General features: G+C 42.9%; 1 protein-coding gene across 20 annotated transcripts in view; it reads left to right on the top strand.

Moving 5' to 3' along the window:
* The window catches only part of LIMA1 (LIM domain and actin binding 1), a 102,150-nt gene that overhangs the window by 75,883 nt on the left and 6,741 nt on the right, over nt 1–19,526 (top strand). For 7 of the 20 annotated variants that reach the window (XM_021090876.2, XM_021090869.2, XM_021090877.2 and 4 more), the window contains 4 exons: nt 587–735; nt 5,601–5,708; nt 10,394–10,478; nt 12,554–12,666. In XM_021090876.2, coding sequence (XP_020946535.2) covers nt 587–735; nt 5,601–5,708; nt 10,394–10,478; nt 12,554–12,666 — 455 coding nt within the window. 20 annotated transcript variants of the gene reach the window in all.

Here is a 19,526-nt window from a genome sequence, read left to right as displayed (position 1 = left end):
TTTTATCACATGTTAAATAAGCCAAATTTTTTTCACATGTTAAATAAGCCAAATTTTAAAAATCTGTAACAATTATGGTAAGGGTTCTCGTTTTAATGTTGGGAAGGTGAGCAAATGTCACCTTATAAATGACAGTTGTAGTCCTGGTTTCCTTCTTTATATTCTCTCTCTCTCTCTCTCTTTTTTTTTTTTTTTTTGTCTTTTTTCCTTTTCTAGGGCTGCTTCCCGCAGCGTATGGAGGTTCCCAGGCTAGGGGTCGAATTGGAGCTATAGTTGCCAGCCTACACCAGAGCCACAGCAAAACAGGATCCGAGCCTCATCTGCAATCTACACCACAGCTCACGGCAACTCCGGATCCTTAACCCACTGAGGAAGGCCAGGGATCAAACCCGCAACCTCATGGTTCCTAGTTGGATGCATTAACCACTGAGCCACGATGGGAACTCCTCCTTCTTTATATTCTTAATAGAAGTTAATTATATTAGATCACAATAGCCCACAATTTAGAATCTTGAAATCATTCAAATTGCATTTTATCGCATTACATTTTATCTTGTAATAAATCACATCATTTGCATGCTTGCAGGTCAGTTGTCATCTTCGGCATTCAACACGGAGAAAAGCGAGAGTAGGAGAAATCTGGAGTTCCCTCGCCTGTCAGACACCTCCATAAAGGATCGAATGGCCAAGTATCAGGCAGCTGTGTCCAAACAAAGCAGTTCAACCAACTATACAGTATGTGTTCAGAGTCATTCATTCGTTTACTCATCCAACAAATGGTCACTGAGCACAGGAACTAGAAATGTCTCCCAGACCCTGACCTGGCTCCTTCCTGGTCCCTAGCCATTCTCTCTTCACATAAATCCTACCCTAGCTTCATTTGTAATCCAATCATGACTTTGCTTTCCTAGGCCTCATTCCTATCCCACTTGGGTTTTTTTGTGATGTGACTATCCAGTAATGTCACTGACAATTTTCCTGTCTCTTCTCCTTAATCTTGTTGTTAAAGAGTAGTGTTTTAGGAGGTCCCTGGTGGCCTAGTGTTAAGGAACCATCATTGTCACTGCTGTGGTGTGAGTTCGATCCCAGACCCGGGAACATCTGCAGGCCACAGTGAGGCCCCCCCACAAAAAAAGGGGTGTTTCATTCATTTTAACTGAACAACTTATTTCTGGTTTTGAGGGAAGGAAAGGAGAATACTGGGGAGGAATTATTGAATATATTCAACATTAATATGAGGTACAGTGGGGTTTTTTGTAATTTTTTATCAATATATGATTCAGCTGACATAAAATCACCATTTTAAAATAGGAAATTCAGGGAGTTTTAGTATATTCATGAGGTTGTGCAATCATCACCATTGTCTAATTCCAGAACTTTTCCCAGTCTCATTATTCTCTCCAAGTAGCAGCAAACAAAAAGAAACCCATACCTGTGCAGTGACTCTCAATTCCCCACCCCCTCATCTCTTGGCAGCCCGTAATCTACTTTCTGTCTCCAAGGATTTTCCTGTTCTGGACATTTCATGTGAATGAAATCATGTAACATATGGTCTACTTAATCTTTACTCCTTATGATGTAATAGTTTTCTGAAGAAATAGAATAGTAGGTAGGAAAAGGGGGGAGAAATGACAGGAATATGACCTACTCAGTAAGGCCCAAAATGTAGTCTTCACCGTAGAATGGAGGGTCTTTCCATTTTATTTATTTATTTTTTTTGTCTTTTTGCTATTTCTTGGGCCACTCCCTCGGCATATGGAGGTTCCCAGGCTAGGGGTCCAATCGGAGCTGTAGCCACCAGCCTACGCCAGAGCCACAGCAACTCGGGATCCGAGCCGCGTCTGCAACCTACACCACAGCTCACAGCAACGCCGGATCGTTAACCCACTGAGCAAGGGCAGGGACCAAACCCGCAACCTCATGGTTCCTAGTCGGATTCGTTAACCACTGCGCCATGACGGGAACTCCGGGTCTTTCCATTTTATACTTTCTTAGGCTTAACTGGCAGGATGACACTACAGAACTGCTTATTTGACGTTACAATTTATTTATTTATTTATTTATTTTTAGGGCTGCACCTGCAGGCATATGGAGGTTCCCAGGCTAGGGGTTGATTCGAAGCTGCAGCTGCCAGCCTGTACCACAGCCAGAGCAATGCCAGATACGAGCCATGTTTTCAACCTACACCGAAGCTCACGGCAACTCTGGATCCTTAACCCACTGAGCGAGTCCAGATATCGAACTCACATCCTCATGGATACTAGTTGGGTTCGTTACCACTAAGCCACAACGGGAACTCCCTGAAGTTATCTTTTAATACCATTTATTCATAAAGTACACATGCATATAAGCACATGTAGACATATATATAGCTTTCAAAAATGTGTTCCTTCTAAGATTTCAAATGACAAGTTATCAATTTCTTGATGTCCTATTTTTTTAAACAAAATTGGAAAGATAGTATTGGCTTTTACTTGTTCCCAAGCAGACTGAAACAAATGCCTATTAGACATCACAATGTGGGAGTTCCCGTCATGGCGCAGCGGAAACGAGTCTGACTAGGAACCATGAGGTTGTGGGTTTGATGCCTGGCCTCGCTCAGTGGGTTAAGGATCTGGCGTTGCCATGAGCTGTGGTGTAGGCTGGCGGCTACAGTTCCGATTAGACCCCTAGCCTGGACACCTCCGTATGCCTTAGGTGTGGCCCTGAAAAGACAAAAAAAAGACCAAAAAAAAAAAAAATCACAATGTGTATTCCAGGAGCTGAGCCTTCTCCCCTGCCACATTACGAAGTGTGCATTCTCTAGTAGTAGTTCTTGGTGGACTAAGTCTCTCTGGGCAATGAATATCTCATCTTGATTTTTCACGGTAGATTTAAGAGATAATGTGTGTAAATCAGTAGCACAATGGAACATTACAGGCTTGTTATTCACTAGGAGTGTGAAAAATAAGTGAGTGTAGACTTCTCTTCAAAGGCAGGTCCAGAGATACAGCAAACAGTTGATCTGTGGAGCTGAATTCCCTCTGGTTCCAGGACTTTGCTGCTGCTCAGCGCTCTCCTGCTATAAACAGTCCGACCAGGTGACTCCCTGAGTGGAAAAACCTGTTCAGTGACTTTGTTTTTTAACTCAGGAGAGTTTCTGCATTGTGCTTCTCCTGCTCTGTAAATTTTAAGAGTTGAAAAGTCTTTAGGAATTCTTGTAAAAAGCACATTTTATCTCATCCCCAAAGAATTTCTCAGGTCCCTTACAGAGCATGGTTGTAAGAAGGCTCACACTCTCTGGCGGTGATTCTGGAGGCTGGGCTTTGAGATGGGGATCCGGGGGGAGTTGCTGGGCTCTTGGACGGTTGTGTTCTGTGGTGCTGGCTGCCCGCTCTTCCTTTAGATGCACCTCCAGAACTGTGCGCCTTCCTCTGCAGTTCCACACCTGAATTGGTCACTCACACTCATTCCCTTCATTGGCCCTGTGGCCACAAATTGCTTGTTTTCTCCCCATGCCTAAAAAAGTCACAAAGAACAGAAAGGTAGTGGAGTTCCTGCTGTGGCACAGTGGATTAAGAACCTGACTACAGGAGTTCCTGTCATGGCTCAGTGGTTTGCGGATCCGACTAGGAACCATAAGGTTTCGGGTTTGATCCCTGGCCTCGCTCACTGGATTAAGGATCCGGCATTGCCATGAGCTGTGGTGTAGTTCTCAGACACGGCTCAGATCCCGAGTTGCTGTGGCTCTGGTGTAGGCTGGCAGCTACAGCTCTGATTAGACCCTCAGCCTGGGAACCTCCATATGCCACCGGAGAGGCCCTACAAAAAGGTGAAAAGGCCAAAAAAAAAAGAATCTGACTACAGCGGCTTAAGTTGCTGTGGAGGTGTGGGTGCAATTCCCAGCCCAACCCAGTGGGTTAAAAGGATCTGGTGCCATATGTAGGTTGGCACTCAGATTCAATCCCTGACCCAGGAACATCCATATGCCATGTATTCAGCCATTTAAAAAAGGTGGGACGGGGCTGATTCAGCAGAAACAAATCTGACCAGTGTCCATGAGGATACAGGTTCAATTCCTGGCCTCCCTCAGTGGGTTAAGGATCTGGTGTTAACGTGAGCTGTGGTGTAGGTTGCAGACATGGCTCGGGTCTGGCATTGCTGTGGTTGTGGTGTAGGCCGGCACCTACACCTCCGATTCGACCCCTAGCCTGAGAACCTCCATATGCCACAAGTGCAGCCCTAAAAAAAGACCCCCCAAAATTAATTAAAAGTAAATTTTAAAAAATGGTGGGAAGGGTGTTCCCACTGTGGCTCAGCAGTAAGGAACCCTGCTAGTACCCATGAGGATTCAGGTTCAATCCCTGGCCTCGCTCAGTGGGTTAAGGTGTTACTGTGAGCTGTGGTGTAGATCAAAGATGCAGTTTGGACCTGGTGGTGTTGTGGCTGTGGTGTAGGCTGGCAGCTGCAGCTCGGATTAGACCCCCTAGCCTGGGAACTTCCATATGCCTCAAGTGTGGCCCTAAAAAAAAAAGAGAGGGGGAAAAAAAAAAACAGGAGTTCCCATCATGGCTCAGTGGTTAACGAATCCGACTAGGAACCATGAGGTTGCGGGTTTGGTCCCTGCCCTTGCTCAGTGGGTTAACGATCCAGCATTGCCGTGAGCTGTGGTGTAGGTTGCAGATGAGGCTCGGATCCCGCGTTGCTGTGGCTCTGGCGTAGGCCGGTGGCTACAGCTCTGATTCAACCCCTAGCCTGGGAACCTCCATATGCCACGGGAGCGGCCCAAAGAAATAGCAAAAAGACAAAAAAAAAAAAAAAAAAAAAAAAAAAAAGCCAGACCTCTGAAAAATTTAAGAAAGGTATTAGATTACTGGCAGACTGAAGTTAGGAAATATCCACATTCATCTACCTCTATTTTGATTTTGGATCTAGTTAATTTGCGTATTTTGCCCCAAGTGTTCTTTGCAAGGCAAACATGATCATGCTTACTCCTTCTGACAGTATTAATGCTTTTTTTATGTTGAAGCTCAGTTATGAGAAGTCAAATAAGGTATGTCTTTGTTATAATGTATGAATTTTATGCAAAAAAACCCCATGCTTTTGAAAGTCTCACAACACGAAGTTTTTTTAATGGTATTACTAAGTATAATTTCAATTTTTATATGTATACATCATCCCTGTCTCTCTTTCCAGGCCGGGCATTAATAGATATGGTCAGTATATTTTCTTAATTATTGGCACTTGGCATTTCCTTTCCCCTGCTCCAGAATGGTCTTTTCTGATAAAAGCTCACCAGCTTTGCATTCCCACAAGCTCTGCTGCTAGAAGAGTGAATCACGAGAACATTGTATGCGGGGGGTGGTCTGTGTGTGTGTGTCAATGTCTCTGTATTCTAATGAGCATCCAGTTTTAGACTAGTTGTATAAATATTTAACTCTGAGGTATGTGTCCACAAAGCTGCTTTTGTCATTTCACAAGTCAGTGGGTTTTGCTTGTGAGAGTTAGGGGGTTGATTTGACCTGAGGCCTCTTAAAAGAATTTTTTTTTAATAGATGTGCTATGAAGGAAAGAGTGAGACTTTTTTTTTTTTTAATTCACAGACTATTTTTATTTTGTAGAACGAGTTAAAAGCCAATGGTGGTGAAATCAAAACTCATAAATTGGAGCAAAAGGAGAATGTGCCCCCAGGTCCTGAGGTCTGCATCTCCCATCAGGATGGAGAAAAGGTGGGTTCAAAAGTCTCATGTCCATTTGCCAGGGAAACATGTGTTCTATATTAGGTGCTTAAAATTAGAAACAACTCTAACTCTGGGCTGTAGAGTGTCTGGGAATTTGGTCACAGCTGCCAGGACAGATTGTCTTTTTTGCAGGTCACATAATTTTGGTTGGGGAGCTCTGCAACTTATAGCTGACCAAATACTGAACCTTCATTGGAAAATTCTTTTGCTCAGCAAACGCTGAGAGGGCGTAGAGCTTCAGTGATTTTTAAAAATCTGTTTTGAATAGCGATATCATCTTCAAAGTTATTTGTAGATTGTTAATGTAACACATTTTATGTAAGAAAACTTCATTCTTTCATTTCAAAGTATGTTGAAAGCTAGGCACTATGTTAAGCACAGGAAATGCTGAGCTTAAAAACTAAATATGGGAGTCTGCTGTATAGCCCAGGGAATTATATCTGATCCCTTGTGATGGAACATGATGGAGGATAACATGAAAAAAAGAGTATACATGTGTGTGTGTGTGTGTGTATGTAAAACTGGGTCACTTTGCTGTACAGCAGAAATTGACAGAATATTGTGAATCAACTATAACAATAATAAAAAAGAAAAAAACCCTAAATATGGGAGTTCCCATCATGGCTCAGTGGTAATGAAACCAACTAGTATCCATGAGCATGCAGGTTCGATCCCTGGCCTCACTCCATGGGTTAAGGATCTAGCATTGCCTTGAGCTATGGTGTAGGTCGCAGATGCGGTTCAGATCCCGCATTGTTGTAGATGTGGCATAGGGCAGCAGCTGCAGCTCTGATTCAACCCTAGCCTGGGAACTTCCATATGCCACAGCTGCAGACCTAAAAAGAAAAGAAAAGAAAAAAAAACAAAAACCTAAATATGAACAGACCATTCCATGTGGTCCTTACCTGCAAGGAAGCTAATAGAGTAGGAGGGAGATGAGTAACAGGTTGGCTCTTGTAAAACAGTGTAACAAGCAACCTGAAAGGGCCATGCCCGGCCTTGGAAGCTCAGACTAAGGACCCTTAACCTGACGTCCTCAAGAAAGTGCTATCTGAACCAGGTCTTAACGGATGTGTGTGTGGAAATAGTCCGAGTGAGTAAGGGCAAGGTTGAGTAAAGAAAGAGAAGGGTATTCCAGGCAGACCCAACAGAGGTTTGGGAACCAGAGAACCAAGCCAAGATGACTTGACTGGGGCATGAAGTACATATTAAGTGACTAAGAGAGAAGTGGAGGGAGAGGGCCAGGATGGATCTTGAAAAACCCTTCAGAGGATGGCTGTTGTCTTGCAGTGGAGGAAAGCCACAGGAAGATTCTAAGTAAATCGGGTTTCATGCATTTGTTACTAACGAATGACTTAGTTGGAGTCAGTAACAATATATGTCACATGACATTATTTTCTGTACCAAGCCATTACCCAGTCTCTTCGGTCTTTCAGTCAATATGATAATCAAATGTGAGATGAGAAGAAAGAGCTTTCAAATCTATTACGGTGATTAATCTTAGGAGTACAATCATTATTTCTGTTATACATATTGACACCCTTGGGGCCACTCTAAAAAAGGTGAGGAGGTAATTAAAATGGGTTAAGAGCAATAGTTCTCAAATTTATTTGATTATAGCAGATGTTAAAATAGGCAACTTGAGAGGATACCGACCGGAGCTCATGAATTATACTACACACTTGGACCAAGGTAGGCACACAGAAAATGCCTCCGTTTAATAGCTACTGAATTTACTCAAACAATACAGCAATAAACAAGGAAAGTTGCATCACTTTACAAAAGCATATCCCAAATGTGAAATGCTAAAACAAAATACTTCGCAGTAATTAGTTTAGTAATTAGTAATTTAGTTTATTATAAAAATAAAATCATCAAATAAATTACATACATGCTTGCCACAGTGGGCTCAGGCATCATTCCTGGTGAGTACTCTTCATTAGTCTGCTTGGTTTTCCTTTTTTTTTTTTTTTTTTTTTTTTTTCCTTCTTACAGCCGCACCTGCAGCCTATGGAAGTTCCTGGGCCAGGGGTTGAATCAGAGCTGCAGCTGAGGCCTACACCACAGCCACAGCCACACTAGATCTGAGCTGCATCTGCAACCTACGCCACAGCTTACATCGACACCAGATCCTTGACCCACTGAGCCAGGCTAGGAATTGAACACACATCCTCACAGAGATAACCTTGAGTCCTTAACCTGCTGAGCCACAGTGGGAACTCCAAGGTTTTCCCATTTTTTAAGTGAGAGATTAAGTCTTAGGAATGAGGAAGTAAATATATTTGGAGTTTTTCTTATGAACTTTAATAAAAGACATTTAAGAGAAGTATATTCCCAGCATTGAACTCCTCCCACCTATCCTCGGAGCGTAATTTGAGAAATGATCACCTGGAAAATCATGCTTAAATTGTCCCTATATCTAATTTCATGTTTCCTTCTTGATTGTCTTTGTGTTGACTTGAAAGTGGAACTCTGAGCTGCACTGGAGGATCAGAACATTTTAATTATAGTCTAAAAGGGCATCAGTGCAACTGAATCACAAATTGGGGCGTAGGTGGAGGAGAAAGGAGATAAAGATAGTACATAGTCTTCAAGCATGTAGTGTAGGCTCATAAACCTTTGGTTACCTTAAAATTCATAAAATCTTTCAGAGCCTCCGTGTCCTTTTGGCTGTTTGCCTAGCTTTTGTTAACCAATACCTAAGAACTGTTTGAAGTTGGGCTTGTTACAAAAGGACATTAATGCCAGGGTAAACTTTCTTGAAACAGAATATTTTGCCAAGGTATTATTCTTCCCTTTCTCCTCTTGTGAATGAATTTGTGCTTTTCTTTCATGAAATGTTTGAGCAAAATCTCACATGCTGTCTCCTGGCTGTTCCTGAAGTGAAGTCATCTGTTTGGGCACGTGCAATGATGTCATGATTGGCATTGAGTTTACCCTGCAGGTTCAAGGTGACTAAATTGGAGGTGAAAGACGGACATCCTAGAATGGATGCGTCTACTAATTTGGCAAGAATTAAAGAGCTTTTTATGGCCATGCACAACTTTCAGAAAGTTTATTTCCTATCATTAAATGCAATAACACGGAGTTCCTGTCGTGGCGCAGTGGTTAACGAATCTGACTAGGAACCATGAGGTTGCAGGTTTGATCCCTGGCCTTGCTCAGTGGGTTAAGAATCTGGCATTGCCGTGAGCTGTGGTGTAGGTTGCAGACTCGGCTCAGATCCCGAGTTGCTGTGGCTCTGGCGTAGGCTGGCAGCTACAGCTCTGATTCAACCCCTAGCCTGGGAACCTCCATGTGCCGTGGGAGCAGCCCAAGAAATGGCAAAAAGACAAAAAACAAACAAACAAAAAAACCTAAAAGCAATAACACGTGTAAGGTGATCACTCCAATACCTGGAACATCCTAAACGTTCAGTACATGTTGACTGTTGTTATACTTGTTTGTTTTATACCATGTCAGAACTCCTGTAATGAGAAGAGAATAATGGGGGGGAAATGACTACGCTGAAATTCAAGTGTGGTCAATCAACAACTTAATCTCCGTTGTAAATTTATTCAGTACATTAGACATCCTGATGTAAATACTCAGCATCACCCATAAAATCCCTGCCATCTGAATGAAAGACTATTCCATGAAGAGTACACATTGGGTCACCTCTTGGGCCCTTCACGATTTTGAGTGTGGGAGAAGATACGAGGGTAGTCAAGGGGGCAGTAGGAAGGAGACAGCTAGTAGAAAGCTCTTTTCTTTCAATTTGATGGCTCATGGGGAAAATAATTACCCATACATAAGATCTCCCATCTTGTTAAACACTGCCGTTTTGAGACTGTGATTAAAAAGGGAAACTAGGAGTTCCCGTCATGGCTCAGTGGTTAACGAATCCGACTAGGAAGCATGAGGTTGCGGGTTCAATCCCTGGCCTTGCTCAGTGGGTTAAGGATCCAGCGTTGCCGTGAGCTGTGGTATAGGTTGCAGACGCGGCTCGGATCCTGCGTTGCTGTGGCTCTGGTGTAGGCTGGCGGCTACAGCTCCAATTCAACCCCTAGCCTGGGAATTTCCATATGCTGCGGGAGCAGCCCTAGAAATGGCAAAAAGTCAAAAAATAAAAAAATAAAATAAAAAGGAAAACTAACTTGAAAGATGATACCAAAGATTGGTTTTAGATAAATTTGTTTTATAGCTATCAGAAGGTCTTCTGTACTAGTAAGCATTTCAGCAAAATGTACTTGGTTGGAAAATAAGGAATTAGGAAAATAACAGAATAATTCCTATATATGAAGACTGTCTCGCCTTGGAGTGAATTACTCTTATGCAAGTTGTGGTTTATGGTGAGGAGCTTTGCCCTCCCTGATAGATGGTTTCACTTTTTTTTTTTAATAGAAAGACATGGTTTAGAAGCTCTTTTATAAAAGAAGATAATGCACACTTTTGGTGGTTGCATGCAGTCTGTTATTCGCGTTACCCTGTAATTGAGAAGCATGTTAATATCCTCATAAAAGACATTTTGCTGCCTCTTGTTTAAATGCTCAGCTGTTCTGGGGCCCGTTATTTCCCCCAGGCAGCCAGTGACTGACTGGAGTCAGCAGGTTTTTATGGCATTAACAGCGGTTTGTTCTTTTATTTTTAATGTGATTCTTAATCTCCCCCACCCTTTTTTTTTTTTTTTGTAGGTTTCTGCATCTGAGAATAGCCTGGCAGCCTGTTCCACCCCGCCTGAAGATGATTCCTGTAAGCTTTCATTCTTAGGTCTGGAGGGTGAGAGCCTTGTTCTGTTGCCCCTGTTTGATTGTGTGTGGTGGGGGGGTGTCTCTATTGCTGTCAGTGCTGAGTGTGTAACATATTAAATCCAGCAGTGTGGCTGATCAAATCTCTCACTTGGTTTTAAGGACTGATACTTGAGTATTCTTTATACACTTCATGGCTCAAGGACAAGTTAAATTTAATGAAATATTAACTTGTGGCAAACAGTATTTTTGATGCATCTCTCATTGAACACATCCTGTCTTTTGCACCACACCTTTTCAGGGTTAACGCTGTAAAAACTATAATTTTAAAGTTTCCTCTTAGGGGTTCCCTTCATGGTGCAGCAGAAATGAATCCAACTAGGAACCACGAGGTTACAGGTTTGATCCGTGGCCTCACTCAATGGGTTGAGGATCTGGCGTTGCCGTGAGCTGTGGTGTAGGCTGGTAGCTGTAGCTCCGACTGGACCCCTAGCCTGGGAACCTCCATATGCCGCGGGAGTGGCCCTGGAAAAGGCAAAAAGACAAAAAAAAAAAAAAAAAAAAAGAATTGTATTTGGGAGTTCCCATTGTGGCTCAGGGGTTAAGGACCTGACCTTGTCTCTGTGAGAATACAGGTTCAATCCCTGGCCTCACTCAGTGGGTTAAGGCTCTCCCATTGTAGCAAGATGCGGTGTAGGTCACAGATGTGGCTCAGATCTGGTATTGCTTCCGCTGTGGCATAGGCCACAGCTGCAGCTCCACTTCAACTCCTGGTCCAGAACTTCCATATGCCATAGGTGTGACTGTAAAAAAAAAAAAAAAAAAAATGTTGATATTTGAGGGAGTTCCCTGATGGCCTAGTGGCTAAGGATCCAGTGTTGTTACTGATGTGGCTTGAGTCACTGCTGTGGCTTGGGTTCGATCCCTGGCCCACATATCAGGCACAGCCAAAAAATAAAAATAAATTAAAAAGTTGGTTGAGTAACCATTTAAAAATATCTTTTTTAAAAAATTTATCTAAATATGTACCATAATGCACCCTCCAGTGAGATTCTAGAGGTTCTCCTAGGGGTGCTGTATTTGATCACTTTTTCATCTCATTTTGGAGTATTTTGAGCCTTACTCCTCCCAAAGACAAAAATGTTGGTTTTTCCTTTTAGTATGTCCACTTTTGTTTCTGATGTTCCGTGTATTGTTATTTTTTAATATATGGATGTCTAGCTTCTCCTCAGCTTAGTTTAGTAGACACTGAAAACTCAGCTAAAAGTAGACGTATTAACTAAACAGATCTCTGGTAAACCCAGTCTTAAAATTTCAGAGAGAAACTCTTGCTGTTTGAATCCAAGAACATTCCTTTTGCAATCATTTTGCTTGGACTAGAAATTTTTTGAGTTTTTACTAGGTCTGCAAAACATTTTTTTGAAAAATAAGCCTTAAATTCTTGAGTACTTTGTTGACATAACTCTAAATTTTAGGTAATTCTTTTATGGTTCCTTTGTAACCGTATGAATGCCTTCTCTGTACCTCTTTTGAGTTTTCCACAGAAGAATATATCGGCAGGAAGTTAACTTAAGCAAGTGACAGGCCAATGATTATGAAAAAAAATTCATGGTTCCTTTTCCCATAATCTTCATCCATGGGTATCGGCTATAGAACTGACCAAAAAGATGGTGTCAAATAATACACACAAATGTGCGTGAACACGCACTGTCAAATTTCTGCCCTCACAGTCCCCCATTTTCCCAAGTTGAGCTGAAACACCCGAGTCTTGGGAATGCTAACTAACAAAAAGCCCTCGAAGTCTATAAACCGCCTTAAAAAATGACAAATGCTGTAGGATAGAAGCTTCCTTATCTAGGATGGTCTGGATTCCTGCTCTGTGTGGCAAAGGGTGAGAAAGCCTCTGAGTTGAGACCCTCGTTTATGCAAGAACCTAAGAGCATATAGCTTTTAGCATTAGAATATTCCTCAGCAAAAAAGTCAATGTTCTTCCTGGTGTTGAAAGAACCTGAAGTTAGTGGAGGTGCCTAACCTTTGCTTTGGGGAGGAACCTTTTTTGAGACTTCCCAGGAGACACTATAAACCGTCTTCCTTTTGTAACTCCAGCAGGTAAATCCCAGGTTAAGAGTGATGTCCAGCAGCCTGTGCATCCCAAGCCACTAAGTCCAGTTGCCAGAGCCTCCAGCCTTTCTGAAAGTTCTCCTCCCAAAGCAGTGAAGGTATGATGGTAATTTCTCTTGGTGCCTTTAGATGTTGCTTTACTAGTAGAGCCCTTTGCACCTTGTATCATTATGTTCAGTATAAACATTTTTGCTTTCCTGGGGATGAAAATGCCAAATAAGGCACACTTGGGCCAGTCGCTTTCCCTGGAAATCTTGCTGCTTTTGCTTAGGTGTTTGAGCCAGCAGAGGGGAGGCTCACTATTATTGCTTAGTTTGGAAAGTTCATGAAAGAAAACCTAAAGTTAAAGAAAATAATCTGACTTTTTGTTGTTCTTAAATCAAAGTTCTTAAGTCTATGAATGGGTAAAAACTAAAAAGTGAGCAGTACGAAAAATCTGTTAACATCAGCCCATTGGATAGGAATGTGCAGTGTTAACTTGAAGACAGTGGTGGCTCCCTGGTCTGAGAAACTTGAACATAATGTGATTGGTGGTCAGCACATTTTTTAAAGAAAGAATGTGTAGGAGTTCCCTGGTGGCCCAGTGGTTAAAGAACCGGCACTGTCATTGCTATGGCACAGGTTCGATCCCTGGCCTGGGAACTTCTGCATGCTATGGGTGTGTCAAAAAAAATAAAAAAGAAAGGAAGAATGTGTGGATTCCAGCAGGGTGTTGGCCAGTTCATTTGCTGTAAAAATGAGCATGCATGTAACATTAATACTAGGTTATAATATTAGATGTTAAAGAATATACAAAATGTTTATACCTTAGGAAAATTTGACTAGGCTACTCAATCTATAGTCTCTTTTTATTCACTAATTTTTAAAAGTGGACTTTTACCTTTCTATGAACAATGTATATTCCCATTAAAAAAAAAAAAAGGTTAAAAAAATCCAACATCTCTTTTAGCCTGATTACTTGACTTGTTTTAATTGAATGCTTTGCTAATGCAGTGCTGATTTACCCACTTCCATTAATAACCAGACATATCCAGGCGTTCCTGTTGTGGCTCAGCAGAAACGAGTCCAACTAGTAGCCATGAGGTTTCGGGTTTGATCCCTGGCATTGATCAGTGGATTTAAGGATCCGGCATTGCCATGAGCTGTGGTGTAGGTCACAGACACGGCTCCAATCCTGCATTGCTATGGCTGTGGCTCCAATTTGACCCCTAGCGTGAGAACCTCCATATGCTGAGAGTGCGGCCCTAAAAACCAATAAAATAAAATAAAATAAAATAACCAAACATATCCACACTTCTTTAGTGTTTTCCTCCTCTGGTGCTTTCTTAAGTAGCAGGTTTTGTTTCAAAAGTTTTAACATTTGAGAGAAACTCAGTAGGTAGAATTAGTTTTGGGGTGGTTTGTACTGCCTCAAACTCATGCACACATCTGCCATGTTTCTCTCTCTCAACTCTGGGCATGATTGTTCCTTGATGAAAGTTCTAGTGCCCAGAAAGGATGAAGAGACAAGGACATAGATGAGGTTTGGGAACAAATGGAGGAAAAGGGGGAATCCAGGATTTAAAGGGTAGATGGAATTCCCTTGTGGTGCAGTGGGCTAAGGATCTGGCATTGTCACCCCTGTGGCTCAGGTTGCTGCCATGGCATGGATTTGATCCTTAGCCTGGGAACTTCCACATGCAGTGGGCACAGCAAAGAAAAAAAAAAAAAAGAAAGAGAAAGAAAAAAAGGAGTTCCCATCATGGCTCAGTGGTTAACGAACCCAACCAGCATCTGTGAGGACGAGGGTTTGATCCCTGGCCTCACTCAGTGGGTTGCAGTTCTGGCATTGCTGTGGTGTAAGCTGTGGTGTAGGTCGCAGACGTGACTCAGATCTGGTGTTGCTGTGGCTGTGGCATAGGCTGGCGGCTACAGCTCCGATTGGACCCCTAGCTTGGAAACTCCATATGCTGCAGGTGTGGCCTTAAAAGACAAAAAGACAAAAAAAAAAAAAAAAAAGAATTTAAAGGTTAGATTTAAAAAGGGAGGAGTGAGGGGGAAAGGAGGTAAATATGAAAATTTTAAAAGAAACAGAGATGTATGAGGAGAGTAAGATTTATCAAAAAGGAAGAAAAAGTGAAGAAAGTGGCAAGAGAAAGTAAGTAAATTAGGGAGGAAGAATTGAGCTGTGCAGTGGAATCTGCACATGTCTTCAGCACGGCCCTCTCCTGGCCTTGAAGGTCCACTCATGCTATCATCAGCACTTTCTTTTCCCAAAATCTGGAGGCCAACAAAGTAGCAAATGCCACGGGGTTAATTTCTTTTCCAACAGCAACCCTGCTCAGATGGGAGTCTTTGGGTTGTGGTTCTGGACCAAGAACAACTAGGAAAGTTGACTTGGCCATGGAGTCTGTGTGAGGGACTAGAGAATTCTGTGGCTAATCTAAGGACTAAAATCCATTCTTGGAGTTCCTGTTGTGGCTCATTGGGTTAAGAAGCCAACTAGTATCCATGAGTGTGTAGGTTCGATCCCTGGCCTCGCCCAGTGGGTTAAAGATCCAGTGTTGCCACAAGCTGTGGCATAAGTCACAGATAAGGCTGGGATCCTGCGTTGCTGTGGCTGTGGCGTAGGCCAGGAGTACAGCTCCAATTCGACCCCTAGCCTGGGAACTGCCACATGCCACAGGGGCAGCCCTAAAAAAAAAAAAAAAAAATCCATTCTCAGGTATATTTGAATTCTCAAACCAGTCTTGCTCCCCTCCCTCAACTGCTAGACCAGACCTCCTGGTCCATCCTGGGTCTAAGCTGATGAGCAGTGTGCAAAGGACTGCATCTCACTGAGGTCTTCCTGGCACACCAGGGAGAGGAGATGGAGATAAAGCTCCCTCTGTACCTGCCCCGGACTCATGCCTGCCTCTTTGGCTCTGATCTCTCAGCAATAGAACACCGACAAGCCTACTTGCACCAGACATACAGCTCGGGTTTTGAACATTGTACAAAGACTGGACTAAACTAGCCTGACTGCCTATGTTTGCCAGTGGTCCAGAGCTCAAGTGTTTATGGTGTACAGAACCAACGTGGTACTCAATCACATCCCTTTTATTTAAGGGCCGTTTATTTTCTCTTCCTTGGATTTGCCCTTTACATTTTGCAGGCAAGTGTATAGATATTTTAGTGTTTATAGGACCTGCCGGCATAACTGATCTTGTGGCTCTAGACCACGCGACAGAAGTTGTTTCTTCACGTTGGGAAATTACATACAGCTAAGAATAAATGTGTTCACTCAGAATAGATTTCTGGGTCCCACACATCCTGGAAAAAGTGTTCCTTAGTGCCTGTCTGTTATTGAAAATAGGACATCTAAGGTAACGACTCAATTCATTTCCAATTTTAGCTTAATAAAGTAAAAGAAAAAAACAAAGCCACAAATGATACTGGTCTTTAAAAATAAGGATTTTGTCTGTTTTGGACACTGGCCAAATCCATTGACGCGACTTGGCATGAATGAAGTTCAAGTTGCAGGTTCCTTCTTCAAAAAAGGTGTACTGGGAGTTCCCGTGGTGGCGCAGTGGTTAACGAATCCGACTAGGAACCATGAGGTTGCAGGTTCGATCCCTGCCCTTGCTCAGTGGGTTAACGATCCGGCGTTGCCATGAGCTGTGGTGTAGGTTGCAGACGCGGCTCGGATCCCGCGTTGCTGTGGCTCTGGCGTAGGCCAGCGGCTATAGCTGCGATTCGACCCCTAGCCTGGGAACCTCCATATGAGGCAGGAGCAGCCCAAGAAATCGCAAAAAGACAAAAAAAAAAAAAAAAAAAAAAAGTGTAATTGGTCTGGAGCTCAGGAGATTCTGTTGAGAAGTATCGGAACCTTTCAATTCAAGAGACCCAGAGGTCTCTTAAGCTTTATGTCCTCCCTTTGAAAAAAGTTATTCCCTAAACACTGCTGGTGGGAGGATAAAGGAGGACACGTGTCCGGCCCTGGGAACACCTCCTGGTCTAGGATAGCCCCGTGCCAGGTTCCCAGGCTGACCCTGCTGATGTGTGTGGAGGAAAAACCTGACAGCCTGCAGGAGAAGATATGCCCTGTCCCTCTATGGACAGGGTAGGAGGTTTTATGCTGTTTTGCTAATCTATCCACATTCTGCTAGAAGGGCATCTGGAATCTTGGCTCACCACCTACGTCATCACGGCTTTTTCAGAGGACTAACTCTTCCTGTCCATATAGGGCACTCCAGCCCCAAAATGCCTTCCTGAAGAGTTTCGGGAATTCCCTGGGTGGCTCAGCAGGTTAAGGATCCGGCATTGTCACTGCTATGGCGAGGGTTCGATCCCCGGCCCCGGAACTTCCACATGTTGTGGGTGTGGCCAAAAATACAAATTAAGAAAAAAACAAAATTTTATTTTAAAAACATGTATGGAGTTCCCGTCGTGGCTCAGTGGTTAACGAATCCGACTAGGAACCATGAGGTTGCGGGTTCGGTCCCTGCCCTTGCTCAGTGGGTTGACGATCCGGCGTTGCCGTGAGCTGTGGTGTAGGTCGCAGACGCGGCTCGGATCCCGTGTTGCTGTGGCTCTGGCGTAGGCTGGTGGCTCCAGCTCCGATTCGACCCCTAGCCTGGGAACCTCCATATGCTGCGGGAGCGGCCCAAAGAAATAGCAAAAAGACAAAAAAAATTTTTTTTAAATAATAACATGTAGAAAGGTTTTGCTTCATGAAGAGTTTCACAGAAAGCTAGGGGAAGGGTTAAGCCTATACAGAGCCAGCCCAACCCTTTACTATATGATGAAGAATTTCAGTTTAATTACTTAGATATTTTACATAAATTGGAAAGAGGAAACAAAAGGCCTTTTATCGTGCTCTGAGGAATGGAGGCCTGACATCAGTACAGAATTTTCTTCTGATTTCACTCTGTCTAAAAGCTACTTAGCTTCGCCACTTATTGCCAGCTGCTGCCCGCCCCCTCCCACACACAGACATATAGCCCACTGGAGCCTTCATTAGACTAAAAATTACACGTAAGGCAAGAGAGCGAGAGAATGTAGATGAAGTCATAAAAAATTATTGGAAAAAACCTTTAAGTAGATGCTGATGAACAAAAAGGCCTGTAAGATCGCTCAGATGGGAAAGACATGACCGTTTTTAGGAACATCAATAATTTATATATTACCTCATTCATTCCCAAATATCCCAAAGATATTATCTAAGTATTTTCATTTGAAACCAAATGAAGACTGTCATTTGTTCAAAGTGCTGTGGTGAAATTATTTTCATTTGGGTTAGCATCTGCTCTCTTCCCCAAAGAGTTTCCTTCATTTATGGAAATTTATTCCAGGACAGTTTAGAAAATACTCTATTGGTGTGTGAGCTGGGAATTCTGAGTTTTCATTTTAATTCTGTTATTGACTGTGCAAGCTTTGATAAGGCGCCTAACACCCTGGCACTTTAGTTTCTACCTGTGAAAAAGGGTGAGGGAAGGGAGATGAAAAACATCTTACTAACTGAAAAAAATATTGTAAAGATAAAAAATGCCTAGCGTTCTAATATTGGCAGGGTTTTTAATGTCACTGTGCCAAGTTTGAGCATGCCATGAAGGCATGGGCAGGATGTATGCCAGTCCTGCCATAATGGTAGAGATTTTTGGGCACTGACTATGCTTCCTGTTGTCTGAATAGACATGGGGGCAATTAGAGAAAAGTGGCTGAGAGCCCAGGACAGAGGAAATAAAGGACGCACAGCCGCAGGCACTCTGACTTGGCATATTACCATGTCGGGGTCCTCTTGTCTTTATGATGCTGTGAGGGCCCTGGGGCAGCTGCCACATAAACCTTAAATAATATTGAAAAGGATTTATGTACAAAAGGAATCGGAATCATGGGACTCTAGTAGATCTGGCTAGTTAGAAGCTTGTGGTTACCAGATAGCGGAGCTGGCCGTCTATTAATTTGATGTTAAGGAGAGGCATGACTTTTCCATTGTGTGGGTGAAGGCTCCATTCAAGAGAGAGCCATGGGTCAGGTGTGGGAGGCAGTAAAACACTGCAGTATTGTTTAAAGAGACACTCCTTGGGTGGGTGGAGGCTCATAAGACACTCTTTTGAGCCGGTACTCTGATCCAGCCTCAGGTGGATATGACAGAGGCTGATGTGGTCACGATTGGACGAGTGACTTGGAAAAGAAAGAAAACGTGGTCTTATTTTTGGGTCTGAGGCTGTAACTGAGTTTCAGCTCAGCTGCAGTCCAGTACTCCAGGACACACCAAATGCTGTGTATTCATTAAAGGTTCCTGTTTGTCTCTTCCAGCTTCTGCTTCCTGCTCCTGGTACCTAATTTCTGCTCCTGCCACTTTCCTCCTAATGTGAGCTCAACTTGCAGCTTTCTCTCAGGTTTTCCTTTCTATTCACTGAGCTGCACCCCCTCCCACTGTGTGTTCTTCGCGTGTGTGTGTGTGTGTGTGTGTGTGTGTGTGTGTGTGTGTGAGATGGAGGCGGGCTCTGCAGGCCTCCACTCCCCTTCAGCAGAATAATAGCCATTATCTCTACTGTCAGGGAAATTTCTGTCTCCTGCTCTGTCTTTACTGACCAGAATGAACACTTAGGCTCTTAAGTGTTGAAAATACAGCATTCATCGTGCAGCTGAAAAAGATTTTCAGTCTGATAAGTAAATACAATTGGCCTATTACTTTTACATTGTGTGAATTGTGATTTGTACAGGCGCTCTCCAATGGCTTCAATTGTACTATTACACCCAAATTTTATTCTGCATTTTAATGTATTTCCTGCTTGCTAGACAAGGACCTGGTCCTTTTAGAGAAACCTAATTAAATGACTCAAGGACATCTCCACTTAGGTCCTATCTTGTTAAGTGTCCATATAAGAAAAAACAGTTCTGTGAGGTTCTACTGTATAGCACAGGGGAGTATATTCACTATCCTGTAATAAACCATAATGGGAAAGAACATGAAAAAATATATATACATCTG

The sequence above is a fragment of the Sus scrofa genome, chromosome 5 (genome assembly GCF_054392235.1).
Source record: "Sus scrofa isolate SSC_HxYL_T2T_F1_AM1 chromosome 5, Sscrofa_HxYL_maternal_Yorkshire_Landrace_v2.0, whole genome shotgun sequence".
Lineage (NCBI taxonomy): Eukaryota > Metazoa > Chordata > Mammalia > Artiodactyla > Suidae > Sus > Sus scrofa.
This window is presented reverse-complemented; position numbering and strand designations above follow the sequence as displayed.